The sequence below is a fragment of the Triturus cristatus genome, chromosome 2_1, assembly GCF_964204655.1.
Source record: "Triturus cristatus chromosome 2_1, aTriCri1.1, whole genome shotgun sequence".
NCBI lineage: Eukaryota > Metazoa > Chordata > Amphibia > Caudata > Salamandridae > Triturus > Triturus cristatus.
The window spans coordinates 962,580,387-962,602,954 of record NC_140581.1 but is presented as its reverse complement, the minus strand read 5'-3'; the positions used below and the strand labels follow the sequence as shown (position 1 = coordinate 962,602,954).

The following is a 22,568-nucleotide window of genomic DNA, read 5'->3' as shown; positions in this document are numbered from 1 at the left end:
CGTGTTCTATTGGTGATTTTATTTGCAGTAGCAGGACAGACATGTAGTTGTTTTTGGGTGTAATTGAGTTGAAGCACTGTAGAGCTGTCTTTGAATAGCAGCATTGTTGTGTGGTAGACAAGGGGGTGTTTATGAAGTGTCTTTCTTTTGCGTATGTTGAAGGTGGAAGGGTTATGGGTGAGAGTTTGTGGTGGAGCATGAAGTTCTGGGTTTATAGCTCTGAATTGTTCAATTGCTGATAGATGGGTGAGTGAGTCATGTTGCTATGTATTTATGGACTTACTGGTTGTTGTGTTGCTTGGAAACCGAAGTAGAGATGGGTGAGAATTAGCGTCATTTGTTTTGGCATTAAATGCATAGTGGTTACAAATAAGTATTGTGGAAAATAGCCCCCTCACCTTTGATATGCAAATGTGGGTCCCCTCACAGGAGAGGAAGCCGGACCCCATTTTTCACATCGCTTTGGCACCTGTACAGGTGGGAAAATTAGCTAGTCAGGTAGGCGTGCCCACTCCCAGGCTAGTACTAACTCCTAGGGTGGGCCACCTGAAGTGGACACAACTTTTCAGAGTTGGCCATCTTGGTGATGGCAAGCTTAGGAACTCTAGGGCAGGGTTATGCTCACTTCCCACAGAAAGTGGTCATATAGAGGGCGTAGTGACCCCAAGGGTAGGTAGCCCATTGGCTACTACCTTACACTTCCCCTGTACCCCTAAATTCAGTATTTAGGAGAGACCCTGGCTCCAGAAAGTCAGATCCTGCGGACCTGAAACAAGAAGATAGACATGAAGAGTCGCAAAGAGCAAGAACAGAAGATCCAGCTACTGACTTGTTGCCATCCCTGTCCGCATGGCTGCTGACTTCGACAGTTGCACCAAAGACCTTCAAAGCCTGGGAGACCCTCCAGTACTTCACCCAGGAACCAACAACTCCTGTGGGACAGTAGAACTTTTCCTCTGCATCCTGCAGATACCAAAGACTCAGATGTGAGGCTCCAAGACCTTGGAAACTTGACTCCGGAAAGCACCACTGCGCCCGAGCCTCCTAGCCCAAGCTGAAGTGGGCCAACTGTGCTAATGTGGTCCGCAGACCCTCCAGACTCGAAGTCCACCTTGGGTTTCCCCACTATGGGCTTCTTGATGATGCCTGAAGATTCTGTTCACAGACCCCCTCTCCCGCGACTTCTCCCAGTGACGAAAACCAGATGCCTAAGAACACCTCTGCACCCTTCACCCCGGTCCCATGGAGAACAGGACCAAAGGTGGCCCCAAGTCCCCGAGCATTGTGAGGCCTGAGCCCCCCTGTTGGCTCAGAGATTGGTCTCATAAGTCACTGTATTGTACCTGAATGCTGTACTTCTTTTTCCTCTCATATATAACATTGCAGTTTCTAAAAAGTGTTGACTTTTTAAACAGAAAAGTATTTCTGATCTTATTAATTCTGGTGCCTAAATATATATAAAGATACATGTTATTTTAGTTCAGCTCAGTTCATATTTTCTATTTCGATCACCAAGATCATAAAAGACATTCACAACAGTACGTACAACATTTTCATATGGAGATGTACACCCATTTAACCATAATGCTTAGCATATGTACACATGATATTTTAATAAATTGGTGCGGCTCTCCTTATTGAGTTGTGTGCATCATTTATTGACTACTGTGTGAATTTGAAGATCTCTGATAAGCCTAAGGCTGCTCGACCACACTAACCGCTCGAAGAGCACCTTGGGATTTCTAGAGCAAGCCTATGTCCACTAATAAGGGAACCCTGGACTCTTTGCATGATTGTTATTGCATTTTAATATATCATTTAATGAGCCAGCTTCCTACAGGTATTCTAGGATGGTTGAGATTTTGGGAATGTCTGAATTGTTTTACATAGAAAGGTTTTGTGGGTGTTTGGGTTTGTTATTTGTGTGGTAGTAGTGTCTGATATTGGTGTTCCGACTTGACATGTTGGATTTGAATGGGAAAGATTAGGGTGGGGGGGGGATGTTGAAGGAGAGGGACTAGTGTTGAGTGTTAAAGGAGAGTCTGAGTAATCGGAGAGGGGATAAAGAGGGGCCTAGGAGGCTTAGTTGTAGGATGAGTAGGGAGAAGAGGTAGGCTTACTAGTGGAGACAAGTGTTAAAGAAGCATTGTCATTTGTTTGTGTAGGCGGAGGGCATGATAGAGGACTGAATAGTGAACTGAGGGGGCCGGCATGGGAAATACTTGGACTAGTGGTAGGATTTAGCGAGAAAAAGCAGAGGGTGTTTGAGACTGGGGGAGTATGGATAAGTACAGTGTGTGGTAGTGGCACAGAAGGGAGAGGCATTTTGGATTGGGGTTCAGGTCAGAGTTGTGGTTTTTGTTGAAGCAAAGGGGGCCTTATGTGGACGTAGGGGTGGAAAGGTATGTAGGAGTGTTTTATAGAGGTGGGTAGTGATTAGTGATATGGGCTGGTTGGAGTGATCTTATTTGTTGGGAGTATTATATGTGTGTTTGTTGAGAGATTGTGTGCATGTTATCTGTTGTGACCGCCTTCTGGTTCGTTTGCATTGGGAGAAGAATGGGCAGCTTTTTTGGCCTTAGGCCTGAAGACACCCAAACAGGGAAGTCGTCCTGGTCCTCTCCACCTTTTGTCTTGACGCCCGGGTATAGGCTAGTTGTGAGTTCTCAGGTTCAAAATTGACAAACTTTTACAGTTAACAAAGCACAATTTCTCACAAAAAGATGTCCTAAAGCTGATATCACTTCCTTCTGCTGTGAGCCATGGGTTAAGGCCAGATTAAGCGAAACAGTAAAGATACTCCTCTTACCTGCAGGTTTGCCTCAATGGATTGCAGGCTGAACTGATGGAGGTGATCTTGAACCTCAAAGAGTAGATCCGGTGGAGGGAGGAATTACCTGGTGCAGGGAAGTTGTTCTTGTACTCTCCGGCCTTTGGCTAGATACACAAGCTGAGATGCCCTGGGAGGAGCTAGTATAGGCTGGAGATTAGGTCACGGGATCCTCTCTCAGGATATTACGCTCACCTGCAGGTGTTGCCTAGTGGCAGCCACTAAACACTACTGACAGCCATCCGGCTTGTCCTAGTAAGCACTACAAACACAGCCACCCAGCTAGCAACTACTAAGCAGTACCGACTGCTGCATACAACTTTCAGTAACAGAGCAGCTCCACAGCTATCTAGCTTATAACCACTAAGCAGTACTGACACAGCCATCCTTAGTTGTGGATCTTCGATTTCACACTCCCAAAATGTAAGCCAGCTTCAATATTTTCTCGTAGCAAATTTTAATTTGAAAAAACAATCCATCTTATATAGGTAACTTAAAAAATAAAATCAGTGGTTAAATGTAGAGGTTTCTTCTCTTGAAGCAGTGAACCACAGTGCTTTATGTGGGAAAGATTCACTTCCCATTCTCTGATTCTTATCTATTAAACTTTAAAAAATGAATAAGGTAGACCTAAGCTAGGAGCATACAGGACTCTACGCATCAGTCACCAAGTGGGGGGGAAGGAGGGGTGGGGTGATGCATTCACAATAGACACACCTAAAATACATGCTTGTTCACATTTGTATTGATATGATAATTTTATTTCACAGTGGTGATGCTAAATCACGAGATAGCAAAATATAAAACAGACAGCAAGAAAAAATTATTTTATTTATTTATTTTGAGAGTTTTATACAGCGTGAACTAGACCCTTGCGGCTATCAGAGCTCTTTACAAGGTAGAGTCTTAGTTACATAAAAACACGGTAAATAGCATAAAGTTCGCTGATAGACAATGGTAGTGTAATCAACCAATCATTGATACACGGTATAAGATACACAACAAAGCGTTCATTGAATATCAAGCATAATATAGATACAATATCTAGGATACCTGGCTGGGCAGTGCACATTATAAAGTTTAACGTGGAGGATACGTAGGTCGCCAATGATACTAGCCCCTGCTCAGGTGAATTTAGCCATGAGGAGCGATTTCACTTCTTTTTTGAAAAGCGCAATAGATGGATTAAGTCTGGTTTCTGGGGGTAGAGCATTCCAAATTCGGGGCACCATCCCTGAAAATGCTCAGTTATAAGTTTTTTTCTTGTTGAATCTTTGAGGTTTCAGTAGAAGGTTGTTAGCACTTCTTAAGGATCTAGCCCCACACGAGGGCACCAATTTCTGTGCCAGATAGCTGGGTGTATTGTGATGAATGTCTTTATGAGTCATACATGCTATTTTCAAATGAATTCTGGCTTCAAAAGGTAGCCAGTTAAGGGATTTTAGGTCAGGGGATATGTGGGAACTTCTTTTGGAGCCAGTGATAAGCCTCGCTGCAGCATTGATTGAGGCTCTTAGAGGGGCCGTTGCCGCTCTGGGCAGGCCTCAGAGAGAGACACTGCCGTAATCCACTCTCGGGACAACTAGAGCTTGTACTGCCAGTTTGAAGTCCATATCTGTCAGGAAAGGTTTCAGTTTTCTCAAAGTGTTTATCTGAAGATTTGCTTCTTTTGTTGCGTTGCTGATGTGTTTTTGCATATTGAGGTTTCTGTCCAGAGATATTCCCAGCGATTTTGTTGAATCCACGATGAGGGATTGACAATTGAGTACAGTAAGGTGTTTGATCCAGTCTTGCATTATGGGTACTTGGGCAGGGGGAGCGATGAGGAGGAATTCGGTTTTGAGGGCATTCAGTTTTAGATGATTTTCTGCCAGCCATGTCTGTGTTTTTCCGAGAATTTTGTTGAGCGATTTGATATCTTCTAGGGTATGGATCTTCAGGTATAGTTGTGTGTCGTCAGCGTACATGTGGTATTGCACGTTAGACGAGTAGAGAATTTCAGTGAGGGGTTCCATGAAGGGATTGAACAATGTCAGAGATAATCCCTTGCGGGGCTCCTAAAGTGACTGAAACAGGTTTGGACAGGGAGTGATTGACCTTGAATCATTGTGATCAGTTTTGGAGGAACGAGGAAAACCAACTTAGAACTGATCCACCTAAACCCATTCTGTGTTCCACAAGATCTATCAGATTATCATGTTTGACAGTGTCAAAGGCCGAGGAAAGATCTAGTAAGATGAGAAGGCAGGCCCCGTTCTGATCTAGGATTTGTAGGGCATCGTCAATTATATGGGTCATGGCCGTTTCAGTGCTGTGACCTGCATGGAAACCTGATTGGTATATGTTGAGTAGGTTAAACTGTTCAATATGTCTTAGCAGCTGGAGGTGTACACATTTTTCTAAGAGTTTGGCCAGGGTAGTTATGTTGGATATAGGACAGTAATTGTTTAAGTCTGCAGCGTCCGCCGTAGGTTTCTTTAGAATGGGGGATACCTGCCCGGCCTTGAGGGTGTCAGGGATGCAACCTTGGAGTAAGGAATTATTTATGATCTTGGTCCAGAGAGGTAGCAGAAGCGGGGTGAAGGCTTTTGCAAGGTTTGCTGGGAGAGGGTCAACAAAGTGATTAGCAGGATTTAAGGCAGTGAGCATTTTGAGAATTGATTCTTTATTATAGGGGTTGAAGGATGACCAAGATGCATTGTTTTTTAGATCGAACTTTGATGAGATTCGGTGTGGGGAAGTTAGAAGGGATGGTGAGGGGTTCATGTGTGCGGCCGAGTGTGTAATTAGATCGTTGAGAAGGTCCTTCTTTATGGCATCAGTCTTCTGAGAGAAGAAGGCAGCAAATTCTCCCCCTTTGGGTCGTGGGCCTAATTTATCCTGGGGTCGGTGAGGTGCATCCTTGGATTGAGTTTTGATTCATTCGAGTTTTTAGGACTTTTTTTGCCTGATCTAATTGGTGGCTAAAGAAGTCTGCTTTAGTATGCTTGATCTTTCTGTAGTATGAGTTACTTTTCTTTCTTAGTGTCTTGAGGTGATTGGCGGACGGAGCTGCTCTCCATCTGCGTTCAAATACTCTTAGGGATCGTCTATCCTCGTTGAGTCTTCCATCGTACCATGGTTTAGAGTCTTTTGTGGAGACTCTCTTTAATTGAAGGGGGGCTGCCTCATTTAGTATCATGTTCATGGAGTTGAAGTAGTGGTTGGTGAGATCATAAACGTCGGCTATCCCTACGGTGGGAAGAAGTAAGTTGTAGCTGGAGGTTATGAGTGTGTTAGGGTCAATGTTTTTCATGTCTCTCTTCCATACTTTAGGCCTTGTGGGCTGACCCAAGTTAAGTTTCACTGTTTCGTTGATGAAGAAGGTGATAGTATGATGATCCAACCAATCACATGGGAGGATCGTGTCTAACTGGATGGAATCGGCTTTAGCGATTACTAAATCACGGATGAATCCTTTATCGTGTGTCGAGCTGTTCAGAATTTGGGTGAGGTTGAGGTCCGCGAGGACGTCTTTGAGACTATTGAGGCAGAGAAAGCCACTGAGTCAGTCTTGAATTTGTGTAAAGAAAATTCAAGTCACAAAAACACACTTGTGTAGAAGTAAATTTCACTCTAAGAAAGTAATAACTTTTACAGGTTTATAAAACTGGTGGCAGGAAATTGGCACCAGAGTAGATGCATATTTAAATTATGTGCAATTAGTGGAAAGACCCAAATACTCCCAAATTTACGACATGTAGGAGAAAACCTATTCCCACATGGAAATGTATTTTCCAAGTGGAGATAAAGAAGAACACGCACCTTGGTCAGTCCACAAGATTTGGTTTAGTGGAGCAGACCTTTGCCAAGAAGCTTGCAGCTTCCATAGATTTATGGGTGTCATGCAATAGGTTTGAGTGAATTCCTCAAAAATGTAGGTGATCTGTGTAAACTGTATGTTTAAGTCAATTATTAAACCTAGATGAGACCATGTTTAGATGCACTGGCCTCTAGGCCTCAAAATTGCCTTAACTAGAAATCAAAGATATGTGTTTTTGTGATTATTTTTTTTTTTTAACCTTTACCTGGACTCCTGTTTAAAAACACCACAACAGACATAAAGAAAGAGAGCGGTACATTACAAAACTTAGATTATATTATGGCAATTGGCTGTATTAACTCTGTACAGACACTTAATAGTAAGATAAAGTTGCACATTGATCAAGAAATAACATGAATGCTTTTTCTAAAAGCTTTGCCCATGCTTGATGGTCCGGATATATTTGTATGCTTGATTATGAGTGACGGAAATTTTCAACATCAGTTTTTACCACTACATTTTTAGCTACTTAGTTGTACAGAAACATGCAGAGTAAAACGTACAGTGAAAAAGGCTAATCAATTAAAAGGTATAACACTGCAATTGTCAAATAATTTCTTCCGTCACAAGTTTCAAGCAAAGTGCATGTTCTAGTTAATGCATGTGTGGACAATGGCTGAAACTCCAATGCAGTACCATAATGGTGTGCTTACATGTTGATGGACAGTTGTGCAGGAAATCAGATTTTGGGACCTCAGCAGCAGGTTACTTCCTGACCCCAGTAAAAGGCTAACATCTGGCACCTCCAGTCTTAGGCTAGTATTAGAATCAAATGTCCTGATTAATTCCAAAGGAATGGGCCAAACGACATAGAAAGCAACTAAATGATTCATGAGCTGGTTAAAAGTTACTCTTTACTCAAGATGCACCAAAATGTAATTGAGTGCATAATGCTAATATGTACAAAGATGCCATGCCATTTGTCATAAACTGCTGTTAAGATTGTTTAACAGTTTTCCACTATGCATCCTCCTATTGTAATTGGTAACACTATTCATAGTTTAAAAGAAACAACACAATATTACATTAACCCACATCCCTGTTATCCTAGGGACTAATAGAATCCCCTCCTCCCCCGCCTCCCCGAGACCACCGCCACAACTCACATCGATCCACTCTTGCCCACCCTCCATATGCAACCCCACACCACTTACATGTATGCTTGTCAACTGTCGCTCCGCAGTCCAGCATGCCACGGAAATCTCGGAAACTATCCTGAGTGAATCCATTGACATTGCATTCCTCACAGAAACCTGGCTCAACGACCACTCAACGAGCATACTAGACCTACTCTCCCCCCCGGGATACTCTATTTTTAGAAAAGATAGACCTGACAGAGTTGGGGGTGGTCTAGCCATTATCTTTAAAAATTAACTTCAGCTATCTCTTGTCAATAATTCTGGCTACTCCTCCTGCGAATACCTGGAAGCTGAACTGACAACTCAAAACTCCCACCCAATTTGTCTACATAACATCTATCACCCCCCAGCCCTTCATCGAGGACTTATCTGAGGTCCTGACACAATCCTCATTATCCAACTCAAAAAAACTCTTTCTTGGAGATCTTAACCTCCATTGGAACGACTCTGATGATCCTACTATCTTCCTCCTCAATAATCTACTTGAGATCAATGAACTGAAACAACTATGCCTGTCCCCTACTCACACTAAAGGAGCCAACCTTGACGCCATCCTTTCCAACGAAGATCTGGCCTCCTTGACTAATATTGTCCCCATCGACTGGTCTGACCATCACCTTATACTGTTCACCATTGCTACCACTGCAAATCTCCCTACCTCCTAAATCAACAGACCTAAGAAATTGACCAGGAATCTAAAATGTATCCCCCCTGGTGTCCTTGAGTCTAAAATCCAAGCTCAATAACTTCTCATTCCCCCTCACAAAATGCCAATGAGCTCACTGAACACTTTAACAATACTGTCACCGGTATCCTTGACCAATTGGCCCGCCTAAACTCAAAAACCAAAGAAACACACCCTCTAACTCTTGGTTTACTACCGAGCTTAATAACGAAAGATGGTCTCTCAGACTGTCGGAAAGAACCTGGAGACATCATCCCTCTCCCTTCCATCTTGCACTCCTCAGACGTGCTATATCCACGTAGAAAAAACACATCTTCAAGGAAAAGGCATCCTTCTTCCGCACTCAACTTGATCATTCCAAAAACAGACCTAGGGAACTCTTCAAAATCATTTGAAACCAAACTTCCACAGCACCTCCAAATCTGATCGCCTCCTCCGCCAGATGTGAAGAAATTTCCCACTTCTTCGCGGAAAAAATAACTAAAATTGATCAATCCTTCCTTCCCACACAGCTCCCCTCCAACTCCCAATGCAAACCTGTCTTCATCGCTAATTCCTACGCCACATCCCCTCCACCTGTTGACCCCTTCTCTCTTCCGACCGCTACCCTACCGCTCCCCAGCGACACTCCTCACCCACCTAATTCTCCACCCCCCCAACCACTCTTCACACCTATCCCCTACCACATCTCCGGAATCCAACTCCCATAACTCACAATTAAAGAATAATGCCTCATTGCTCAACTTCCTCCCCATGACTGAGCTAGAAGTCCTTAAGTAATTGGTAATCTTAAACCATCCTCCCACACAAAAGACCCCTTACCCTCTAACCTTATCCCTGCCCTTAAGCACATCATTACCCCATACTGGACCACAATCGTCAACACCTCTCTCTCCACTGGCTGTGTCTCCACCTCCCTTCAACTTGGACAAATCTCTCCCATAATCAAGAACCCCAATGCTGATCCCAGTGACCTAAATAATCTACGCCCCATCACTAACCTCCCACTTCTCTCAAAAGTCCTTGAAAAATGTGTCCTAGTACAACTAGACAAACACATCGAAAACTTCAACCTACTCGACCCCTTTCAATCAGGCTTCAGGAAAGGCTGCAGCACCGAAACGGCAATGCTCTGTGTTATCGATGACATCCACCACTCACTCGATAAAGGCGAGACTTGCCTTCTTATCCTCCTTGATCTCTCTGCAGCCTTCGATACAGCTAACCATTCAGCCATCCTTAACATGTTTAGGACCCGTTTCGGCCTTAATGGTACTGCCTACAAATGGTTTGTCTCCTACCTACAACACCGAACTCAGCAAATCAAAATTCAAAACTGTCTTTCTAACCCCACTCCTGTCTCTCTTGGAGTCCCCCAAGGATCTATTCTCTCTCCCTCCCTCTTTAACCTCTTCATGGAACCCCTCACCATCATTCTTAAACAAGCAGGCATCAACTACCACCTCTACGCCAATGGCACCCAAATCTTTTCCAAGATTAAAACTCATGATGACATCCTACACCTGAACAACACCCTCACCAAGATCCAAACCTGGTTACATTCCAATCATCTCAAACTTAACCCTAATAAAACCGAAATCATTCTCTTCTCCCCTAAAAATAACTCTCTGCCCGTTCAATCCTGGATCTCTCACCTTAACGCACTCAACTGCTCACTCACCTTGTCCAACTCCGTCAAATCTCTTGGTATTTCTATCGACAACACCCTAACCCTCAACGTCCACATCAAAAACTCCGCTAAAGGAGCCCTCTTCACTCTCCGTCACCTCAAGAAAATCAAACCCTTTATACCTACCAATGATTTTAAACTTGTTGTACAGTCACTTGTCTTTCATGTATTGATTATGGTAACGCCATCCTCAACGGAATTCCAAAGGTCCACCTTGCTCCAGTCAAAGCTGTGCTCAACCTTGCAGCTAGGCTCATCACAGACTGCAAACGTTTAGATCATATATCCCCAGCTCTCAAATCTCTTAAATGGCTCCCTATTGATGGGAAGACCCGCCTACAAAACTGCCTGCATTACTCATAAAGTCCTCCACCAAAACACTCCGCAGTACCTCTCAAAGAAACTCCTCATTGCAGGCACCACACGAACTCTGAGAAGTACCAACACCCTCCTCCTAATCCCACCACTTCATAAAAAGAAATCCACACAATCACGCTCCTTCCGTGGTAATGCCCCTATCATCTGGAATGCCCTCCAAAAAAACCTGCGCTGTAACCCCTCCTATTCCAGCTTCAAAAAAGAGCTCAAAATCCACCTCCTCAATTATTATTGGGGATCCTAACCTGTGACCTGCACTTGATCTCCAATCACCATGTTATATTTGGCCAGTAAAACTGGTCCTTTTCCTGAACAACATCTGCCTAATTACCTGAAACGTATAGCTTTTGCCCCTGTTTACCTATTTGATTTGTATATCCCGCATGTTGTTTTCATTATTCCTTATCTACTTGTATGCCATGTTGGTCCAATTATTATTGGGGGTCCTAACCTGTGACCTGCACTTGATCCCCAATCACCATGTTATATTTCTCCAATTATCTGTCCATTTCCTTAACATCACCCACCTAATTACTTGAAGTGTTTATCTCTTGCACCTTTGTATCTATTTTGATTTGTATACTTTGCATGTTGTTTCATTATCTTTTATCTACTTGTATGCCATTTTTATATTATCTTACTCATGTAAAGCGCTCTGATACCTCTGGGTCTAGCCAGCACTATATAAAGCTTTTAAAATAAATAAAATTAACCTGGTTAACTTTGGGTCTATCACACAGGATCAAGGAGGACTTGGTATTGCCATCAGCGAAGAAGATACATTGAATGGTGTTGTTATTAAAAGTATAACAGACCATGGAGCAGCAGCAAAGGTAACAATGTGATATGGCCCTGAAATGCGTCAAAAAGTAGATGTTTTTGCCTATGATTTTCCTTGTAACCGATGGCTAATTATTTTCACAGGATGGGCGCATTAAAGTAGGTGATCGAATCCTGGCTGTGGATGAAGAGCCAGTTGTGGGCCATCCAATTGAAAAGGTACCCACCTCACCTAATATAACAGGAATACATTTTGGATAAGGATTTCATATTGTACACCATTCATTAGCAGTATCACAACTTCATGAAGGGGGCAGTTTGAGGGATTACAACATCACAAATATTTTTTTTTAAATAACAATTGTTTAATGAGCTTTAACTTTCCCAGTAGTGCTATTGGGCTATTTTCCATCCGCTCCTTGCAAATCAGAAATATCAAGGCGGACCATATCAGATTTAAGCAGTTTATATAATCCTTTTTTCCATACATTACTGTACTTGTATGCCAAAATCTGTTGTGGAAAAATATTAAAAGCTTAGAAGTAACCAATTTAATAAAAAATGGATTCAGTCTACTTTTATCAGCTGACATGTGACAGTTTACAATTTTTGCATCTCATCACATACCTTTGTTATACCACAAATTCATGCATGCTTATATTCATGGGCCAGTTTTTACTCTAAAGGTTCATGCCCAATCCGCTTTCAATTGGTTAACTTTTCACAGTGTACACATTGCCCTACTTAAGAGGACAGACCTTAGCATTGTTGGGCGCAAGCTCCTCTGTACACTCCCCACTCACCGGTACACCCCAACTGCCCAGCACAGTTCAGTTACATTCTCGCTTCTGCAATGTGCCAGTAAACCTAATATAAGATCTATTTTCTGTGTTGAAAAAGAGAGTCTTTGTTTTAAGCCTATAGCACAATTGGTACCACAGAAGGTCTTGTTTCTGTATAAATGACGATAATCCTCATATTATATCTGTAGTATTGTAGACATAACCAAAGGTATCACTCCTGAACTGCAGAGGATAGTCCTCTTATCATGTTTTGACTAAATAGCAGAACTATCTTCTACAGTGCTCGATAGACCTTATATTATGGTTAATGGGTTGGAGAGTTTGTCTGGATAGGATCAAGATGGCCACGTAAGAGGCCTGTACTTGTAAAGCGGTGGTCAAGAATTTCTGATGGTGACGGCACCCACTGACCGTGTACAACCACAACTGCCCATCGCCACTGCAACAAGAATGCCCTTGATTAGTTGACTAGTGGCCCTGACATTGGGTCTCAAGCGGGGTTTTAACTAGGAATATCTCCAGAAGTGCTATTAGGAAGACCGTGTCAAAGATGCAGGAAATTATGGTGACCTGGCCCAGCTGGTGCAATGTAGGTTTGAGGTTCAGATTTCTCAAGACCTTCATGATGGCAGAACGGAAAGTTCCACCACCCCGTGTCTATTAGGGAGGGTGCTGAATGTATCAGACTGAGCCATATTGGTAGTTGAAAGCAATGGAGCCTCTCCCTGAACCAAAAGCTATGTGTTTTTGTGCTACTACTTGGTACAACTTTTTGGCTCAAGTGTCATCTGAGTCTGTAAAGATGACCTGCAATCAGATCCTTCAAGTTACTGGGTCTGGCTGTCAGTTGATTAGGTTTATAGCTCTTGGTAGGTGCACTCCAACTTCTCATGCAAACAGGTATGTTCACCATTCTCTCCAGCGGTCCAGTATCAAGGCAATGCCCGCTTCATTCCCGCTTCTTATTCCCAGTTTTCTTCTCATCTGTATGTGTGAACAGAACTTCACATTGAATAAATTGCTGAGGAGGCTTGTTCTTATCTTCCTCTAGCGGACTAACATAACTAATCACATGAATTTCATCTTTTGAATGTGTTTAGACCCCTCCCATCTTTTAGATGGGCATGTTCTTATCATAACATCCTTGTGGTCTGGGCATGTTGCCCTGGTTGTCTCTTCTGTAGCCTGGTAATGTTGGCTTAAGTAGATGTTCAAAGTCTCCAGACATGAAAGCCATTGCGCAAGGTGATAATGGCCATGAACAGAAAAGAGGGAGGTGTGGGGTTCACTCTGGCAGGGTGAAACCCAGCATCATCGAAGGGAAGGAGCCTGTTACCTTTCTGATTCCCCAAGCATATCCGATATTTGGGTTACTAAGGTTGAGCTGGAAATTTATACTTGTGGGCAGGTATGTGCAAAATGGTGCCAGCATCCCTACAAAGTGGTGACCATGATCATGTGCAACAGGCACAATTAGAGTCCAATGGACTCCACCACTTACCAGACCATTTGTCACTATGTAAAACCCACACATTTAACATCCAGCTTATACATTCAACAGTTATATCTCAGACATGAATGGCAAAATATACTAGTTATTGAGGACTGCATAGAACCTTACGTGATAGCCAGTAGGTGGTCCCTCAAAGAGGTACACATTGTGGGCCAAATAATTAAGATGCCGATTAGTTTCCAATCACAGGACAATATGGAAAAACAAATTGCCCTCAACATCTTTCAATCTAGGCTTGCACCTAGACATGAGGGAGAGTTGGCTCTTTTACATTTTTAGAGTAGCACCTTGAAGACATCTATTTAAAGATGTTCCTTGCCTCTTCTGTGCTTAGGGTATCTCTTTTGTGCCTTTGACTCAGTTGACTTTGGTTGTCTATTATGAAGGATTGCTGCTATGCTCTGATGTCTGGCATAGCACTAAGTTGTTTCCAGTGCTCTCTGTCACACCTTGTTCTGTTAGGGGTATTTCCTCCTTGCCCAGCCCTGTTTCCTATGGAGATGCCCAGGACACAGCTTAAACCTTGTTCTGCTTTTTTCTTGCTCATCCAGTTGGGTAAGCAGCAACACATTATACCAGATTCAAGGGTCTCAACATCAGTGGCAAAGAGAAACTGGACCACAGTCGGCAGTCCCTATAAGAGAAAAGCAAGGTGCCAGAGGAGAACAACATCAACAGGGGTCTGTATCAACATCTAAGTATTTGCCATGGGTGGACTCCAAGCTTGTTTGGATGGTGGGTTTTGTGTCTGTGCTTGAGGAAGATTCAAGCCTGCAAGATCTGCTGAGGTGCAAGCTCATAACACCACTGCAGCCTCCTTCATTGATGCTGGTGCTGCCTCCACTTACCTATAACATTGCACCTCACTGTACCAGTTGGTCAGACTGGGTTGAGGTACCCACCATCAGTGCATAAAACAGCTCTGTCCTGCTGAAACACCAGTACAGGCAGGTTCAGCCCTTCGTACTCCATGATTAGACTAACAACCAAGGAGCCTGAACAGGGAGAAATAATGTCCACTCTGACAGGGAGTGGAAAACTAGCAGAGCTGATCACTGACCAGGATGGTTGCCCCCTACCCTGAAATTTCCCAAATCAAACATCCATACTAGAAGAAATCCAAGAGACTAGTCAGGAACTGTGATTCCGGAAGGATGTTACAAGTTTCTCCCAGAGGAGCAGTCTAAACTGCCTTCCCTGTAATCATCGAAGGGTAGTAGAAATAGGCGAAAATTTTACCATATCTCCATTAATATTTTTTTAAAAAATAATGGTTAGCCCTTCGAAGGATTACCTTGGTTCCTACTTTTGATCCTCTATTTAGATGCTAATAGTCTGTGATCAATCAAGTAAAAAATGTAATAGTACTTGATCTTGTATTTTAAGCTGATAACATCCAAAAATGCATACAGGACACCAAGGAACGATTTAAATTAGTGCAACCTTTCAGAAAGGGCCCATAAATGCCGATATCCTTGTTACACTTCATCCTTGCTTATCAGCTTGCTATTTGTTTTTGTTTTCCATTAGGTTATCACTCTTTTAAAGAAATCAAGGAACACAGTGTGCCTGACAATCAGCTCAGAAGATGTTGTCCATCAATCCATGTCTCTGTCAACTCTAATGGCCACTGAGACTGTTCCAGAGAGAAAGAGCCCCCCTCAGACTGTGCTGTCACCACCTAGCGGCCCAACAGAGCCAGAAGCAGTCAGAAGTAAGATACTGTTTCTTATAAATTATCAGGAAATGTGTTGATGGGAATGGTGGCAGCTTGAAGGTAGTAAGAAATCAACGTGCCAAGTAACTGAGATTCATGGAGTGGTTAAAATATGTACCTGTTTGTATTTTGTTTGTCAGTAGGTTAATTAGTATGTTATATCTCCACTCAGGAAAAAACAGCATCAGTATACCAAACCTGCATGTGCAAAACATTACATCAAACCTACCTACCTGGATACTTTTCTATGGATGATTATGAGTGCAGTGCCACCCATTAAAGGCACCATGGCAATAAGTGGCTAAACAATGGGCTGTCATCAGAAGAAAAAGGAAAAATCCTTTGGAATACCCCTGTCCGATATCTTCCATGTTGATACTCCTTTTACTCGCCCACTAATCTAGATAAAGTGCCTGAACCAGACCTTGAGCAATCACTCCTCAAACCTCAATCAAATAACAAAAACAAATGCCTGCACCCTGAAAAATGTGCTACTTATGCTTTAAGAACTGTATTAAGTGCAATATAAATGCTAATATTACAACATGGAAACAGACTAGAACCTATTTTTATGTTCATAAAGCAAAAACAGATTCACCACAGTATTCACCACAGTAAAATATGAACACGTAATGCCTACTATCAACTCTCACTCTCTTTCATGCCTCTCTCCTTTTCAGGAATCTGCTCACAACTGGAGACTCTTTTCACATGCTTGCTCTTACATACAGCACTTTCTGAGCAGATTCAGAGCCCCTACTCTTTAGGCTACTTTTGTGCACTCAGTGCTCTAACCCAGATTCTGAGGAGGGTAAAATGAATGATCATACCACAACCCTATGCAGTATTGCTTGCCATTTATCAACTAGGCCAGCGCAATGAGGACCTGTGAGAAATGGAGTCTCTAGTTGGCAGAGGTTTGCACCCTGTTCAAGTAGGGACCACCACACTAGTCAGGGTAAATCAGATACAAAGCCTAAATTAACCTGTACTCACCCCCTCTGGTAGCTTGGCCCAGAGCAGTCAGGCTTACCTTAAGAGGCAATGTGTAAAGTATATGTGTAACACTTACATTACAGTAACTCAATGAAAACACCACAAAAAGACTCCACACAGGTTTAGAAGAATAGAGAATATGTAGCTAAGTAAAACAAGCCCAAAATGTCAAAAGTCCAATAAGTAGAAGTCAAGATATACATTTTTAAAGAATAAACCAAAAATATGCTTAGAAGTCACTAGCAGTCAAAATGTTACTTGAGATCGCGAGGGACCGGGTTAAATCTAAACTTCAGGCCAACCACGATCTAGGGTAGGCCAGCTACAAGACTCAGACTGGTCCCACTAACAAAGTACCTTAGATGGAGCAAAGTGATGACATCGAAGACTCGAGGCGAGTAGTCGAATAGATTCCGCACCATATTCTAACCGTCGATAGAGACGAGCATCGCCTTTTTTGATGGAAACTTCAGTGTCGAACCCCTTTGCGATATGCAGGCGCTGCGTTGATGTTGAGCTTCGCTGTCCGTCAGTGTTGAATCGAGTCGCGCCGGCTGTAGAAATGCTGTCGTTGAGCGGCAGCTACTTCGGTGTTGAAGGCTATGCGTCTGTTCTGATTGGCGCAAAGTCACACCTGCTTCGATGTAGGAAGAAAGCTGCAAAAACCCACTTCTGAGGCCCAAGACTGGAGGGACACCACAGGCAAGGGTAGGACTCACAGTTGGCAGAGTCCAGCAGCACCAGCATGATTGTAGGAAGTCTTTTGTGTCCCTGAGACTTCAAAAAACAGGAGTCAAACCAGCAAGCCGCTGGAGTGACTCTAATTTCAATTGAGAGGTTCCAGTCCTTGTCCTCAGAAGGGCAGAGATCAGCAGGAAGCTGGGCATCCCAGCAAAGCATAGAAGCAATTCCTCTGAACAGTCAGTCACATCAAAGTGGCAATCCTTTCAGCACAGCATCCTTTACTCCAGCAGAGTTCTTCCCAGGTCCAGTAGTGTACTGATGTGATAGGGCCAGAGCCCTAGTATTTACAACCACAATGTAGGTGGTGACTTCAAAAGAGTTCTCTGAAGTGCACAAGGTTCCCTTTCAACCCAGCCCTGGCTCCAGACTACCAGTAGGGGATAAATCAGCCCTTTGTGTGATTGCAGGACACAACCTATTCAGATGTGTGAGTCACCTCTCTCCCTTCCTGCTCAGGAAGGCTACAAGTATGTAGATGAATGTCGCTGTCTAGAGGAAATTCTCAAAGTGTAGCCTCACCCAGCACAGACGTGTATTGGAGACAAGCTGCATGCACACAGAGCAAAGTTCAGTGCAGACAAATGTCCACTTCCTAAAAGTGGCATTTCTAAAATGGTGATGTCAAATCCGACTTTACTTTTTGAGAGGATTTATCATCACCATTCCAAAGATATTAAACATGAAGTAGCTATTCCCTTCCAATCAGGAATTACAGCGTAAAAGGTATTTGAAGTCATGCCCAATGCTGGCCTATGGAAGGAGTAGGCCTCACAGCAGTGAAAAACGATTTTAGTTGTTTGTCACTGCCAGGACATGTTAAACTTAAAAGTACATGCACTGCCTTTTAGTTTAACAGCACCCTGCTCTTTAGTAACTCAGGGCCTACCTTATGGTTGACCTGTCTGTAATAAAATGGGAGTTTAAGGCTTGGGAATTGGTTTTAAATTCCAAGTCAAAGTGGCAGTGAATTGCACACACAGGCCCTGCAGTGGCAGGCCTGAGACAGGTTTGAAAGGCCACTGTGGGTGGCACAACCAGTGCAGCAGGCCCACTAGTAGCATTTAGATTACAGGCCCTGGATACATGGTATGCTACATTACAAGGGGCCCACAGATAAACTAAATATGGCAATCAAGTATAAACAAATTTCAACATGTTTAGAGGAGAAGCAGATTCACCTTAGCAGTGATGAAGTGGTCATAATCCTAAAGCCAACAACTATGAGGTCATACAAAGAGGGAGGCAAAACGAATGAGGTAACCCTGCAAAAAGGGCCATTTCCAACAGGACCCTTTTCAGCTTCCACCTATGTGGTATTCTTCCAAATCAACAATAAATCACTGGTTTAGTATTATCTTAAATTAGATCTACAATGCCACACTGACCACAAGCTGGGAAAAAACTTTAATCAATCAATCATATTTTAACTGTTTCTCTTTAATACTAGAGAGGATTTCCGTACTTATTTTAAAATAAGTTGTAATCGAGATCCATACAAGAAAAGGATTGCTCTGTTCATTCATAAGAGCCGGCATGCTATAGTATTTTGGTAGCTGTTCTTTGTTATTTTAACATCATCTTTTCTTTCCGATTGTGTAGGTCAAGTTCCAACCCTTGAAGACCATTTACCTTGACAAGACCTATAATTAAAAGAATTACTTCATAATTTCTACATATACCACTATCACCACACAACTCAGTTAGCTTAAAGCAGTATATAATAGATTAGATCACAGTCCTGATGAACGCCTGAGGATTAATAGTGCTCATTGAGAGGCAGAAACATTAATTTCACAAAAGCAGGAATCTCACTGAATGTTACAATGCATGATCAGCTATACCCGTTTTTGAAAGACACTTAGATAAAATATTGTATGTTGGTCTATTTACTCTCTCATTACACATCTTCTATATATCTTTAAATATACTCATTCATACAAAGGAGCAAGTAGTCAAGGATTAAGGATTTTTTTGTGAAAGGGTAAGGGTGTCACCATGCATAACAAGTATGTTAAATGGATATTGCTAGACATGGGATTTCCATAACATTACAGGAGAACTCAGCCTTCAGCCTTGTTTCTCCATATTGTCATGGAACTCCTCACTGATTTGAAATATTCTTAGAATGTACAACAGAGTGTACTTACCCATACCTAAACACGCACTACATTAAAGAGGGCAATGTGATTCTTATCAACAAACAGGACTACAACAACTCAGAGGCTTCAAAACAACCCAAATATACCAATTGTTATTAACTGTTACGAACTAGCACACATTTAGAACATAAACAGACCTGTGCCAACTTGCAAGGCTTAGGTAGAGGTTTGAAAAAACATTGTTATTAGAGAATGAATTTAGATACCCTACCATTGAATCCCCATTGAGTCTAATGATCTATTTTGTACCCAAGTCTCTCTAAATATATTGTTGTCTCACTATTATCTTCTGGACCATCACAAGGGTAGCAGTGGAAAAAATAGCCGCACTCTCCCTATAAACGGTCATAGTAATATAGAAGCAAATTTGGGATTGAACTGGTGCTTACAGCAGACTACACACTGCTACCATGAGGTGTACCCAAGGTGATTACTAAAAGTACTCCAGACAAATTAGCTCATTGTGATCACGAAAATATTATCAAGCCCTAAATGTGACACACAAGCAGTGTAATTGTGGAAAACTACAAGACATGCTATTTATGTTGTATTGTGTTCTCTGTGTGGAACATTACTGTTGAAGCTTATTGTGACAGTTATTGTAATTTGTATTTGGGTACACTCTATGTACACTGCATGTCATCATATACATTTGTGGTAATGTGATTTTTAATCAAGTATTAAAACTTAAATCTCTTCCTTTTCATATATTACATATAACTACATGTGTAATACTTTCATGTGGTTGTGGCTCTGGGTAATTTGAGTTTCATATATCTGACTTTTGGCCCTCGTCCTATAGGACCACTTATGTCAAATCATATTAATAGTTGAAAATCACAAAAAGACCAGCAGGATTTGACCACCAGGATTGCATAGAGGGGTAGGTCACTGGTAACTGACTGCATGTGACGCCAAACTGTACAGTGAGCAACATTCCCTGTTTTACCTATGGGGCATGTGTGCTATCCCAACTGGGTCAGACTTTCTCTCATCTAATTATTATTTACATGAGGTATTGGTTTAGCCACATTTTATAGGTGTGTTTTTGGATTGGGCACTTTACCTATTTGGACACCAGTCCCGAATCCACATAGATTAGGATATCTTGGCAATCCTGACGAATTGCCATAGATCATTCGTGACTCCCCTTTTTTGCAAGAATCTTTTTGACCTCTACTTACGTTGATCCCTTCAGATACGAAGGAACATTATTTCCTTTTTAGTTTGATGTTGTTTTTAGTCATGACAAGATCTCTTGCCAATAAATTAGTCATTAAGGGGCCCTTGTTCATTTTTGACACCCCACTCTTTTTCTCCAATATACACATTCAGCACCCTCTCATCAGGCTCATTATGGGAATTCACTTAAAAGAAATTCTGTCAAACAGCCCCCTCGAGGAGCTCATTGGGCATTGCAGTGCCTGACCAATGAGGAGCTGCCCGATGACGAAGCATGACACCAATTTGGGTGGGTGAGGGCTCTTGCTCCTGAATATTTATATTTCACCGATCATTATTGACATGGGTATGACACTATTGGTGTTCCCCCATGATATGAATTTCAGAAATGCAAATTGTTTGTACAGTGAATGTAGAACGGAGTCTTAAAGAGTAAAGTAGTCCTAAATTTGCTGCATGTTCCAAAATACAGATTAGAAAAAAGAAAAGTGACATTTGAGATTTTTTTTCCAGTTAACTTTTTATACTGATATCATATCAAAACTTAGATCACCTTCGTACAAAGTGTCCTGCAGCTAAAATCGATCCTTGTTACAAGTCGTGTCTCATGGGTTTGTGCTGGTCTTATCAACCAGAGCCATCCATGTACTAGTGAAGGATTTCCTGTGAATGCCCTTTGACCCAACCACAATGTTTGAAAGAGTGCAATTGAAGAAAACTCAGCCACCCCTTTTTGTAAATGTAGAGGAAAATGTAGATTTGATATTAAAAGAAACAAATGCCACTGTGGCTTGGATTTCTTTATGATGAGTGCAGTTGTGCATTTAGATGACTATAGGCTGTATTTTACCTAATTGTTAGCTTTTAAACATTCCAAGTTTCATGGCCACATTAGCACCATTCGAGCTTCAGTTTTAGGGTTCTATTCAAATAATATTTGCTTAAAACAAATACTTTGGAGTGTAATCACATAACTACCTTTTTAATGTAAAATGTGACCTCTCGCAGATAGCTATACTTATGTACGCTCTCTAGCCACTATCCCTCAAACACAGTGCAGAGTACAGGTAATTTGCCTTGATATCTACTGGGCTCAACCACCGACCCTTTGTATTCTAGGATGATCCTTGTTTGTAGTGATATTTTTAGGTATCGGCCTGACGTAAGCAGCGCTCTCGTCATACGAGGGCTTCTTGGAATCGATACGATTCCCGAAGCTGTGTCCCAGCTCCGCCTTCAGTTTTCATTCGTGCGCATCGTTTGGCATCACGAATTATGCCAAAGGCAGTGCAATGACTGCACTGAAGGCATGTCCATCCCTCCTTCTTGCCACCCTGTCTCCTTTTAGCCACACCCAGCAGGATTGGATCTCTCACTTGCGGCGTGATACTGTCTCCTTCATTAGCTGGGCCGCACTCTTTCTTTTTCATTGTGAGCGCGGGCTGCAGTTTGAGCACTTGAGTCTCCCCGTTGCACACTGGCGACAGCTGGATCACGTGAGTCTCTCCCTAGCGTGCCTCATTTACCCCGCTCCGTGTTGCTTTCTCTCCATGTTGTTCCCTCCCTCGTGGGCTCCCCTCCCCTGTGCCTCGTTCACCCCACTCTGTGTTGTTCCCTCCCTCCCCTCCATTCCCCTATGTGGGTTGGATTCCAACCCTTATTAATACATTCATTCTCGACCTTCTTTGCCACGAGTTCAAGGAAGCTTGGCGCCTCTTAGCTGCTCCCTGTAGGCGCCGTCTGTCGTTTGCGCTGCTCAGGGAGACTACAATTCCAATAATGCACTGGGCTGCTATAACCATGTGTTGCGGGCACTTTAATTCTCAGCTTGAGCACGAGTCTCTCCCTAGCGCGCCTCCTTTACCCCGCTCCGTGTTGTTCCCTCCCTCGTGGGCTCCCCTCCGTGTTGCTTTCTCTTCGTGTTGTTCCCTCCCTCGTGGGCTCCCCTCCCCTGTGCCTCGTTCATCCCGCTCCGTGTTGGATTGCCATACGCAGAAATTGCCCTTTTAGTGAATTCCAAATTTGTGGAGAAAAAAATCCAATGATTCAGCCTAAAAGTTTCATCTTCAAAGACACCAACATTTTTTTCC

General features: G+C 42.7%; 1 protein-coding gene across 1 annotated transcript in view; it reads left to right on the top strand.

The window, feature by feature from the left end:
- The window catches only part of MPDZ (multiple PDZ domain crumbs cell polarity complex component), a 798,673-nt gene that overhangs the window by 544,178 nt on the left and 231,927 nt on the right, over positions 1-22,568 (top strand). The window contains exons 36-38 of the mRNA XM_085633687.1: positions 11,325-11,417; positions 11,509-11,583; positions 15,211-15,394. Of these exons, the coding sequence (XP_085489813.1) occupies positions 11,325-11,417; positions 11,509-11,583; positions 15,211-15,394 (352 nt within the window). The remainder of the gene's footprint in view (positions 1-11,324; positions 11,418-11,508; positions 11,584-15,210; positions 15,395-22,568) is intronic.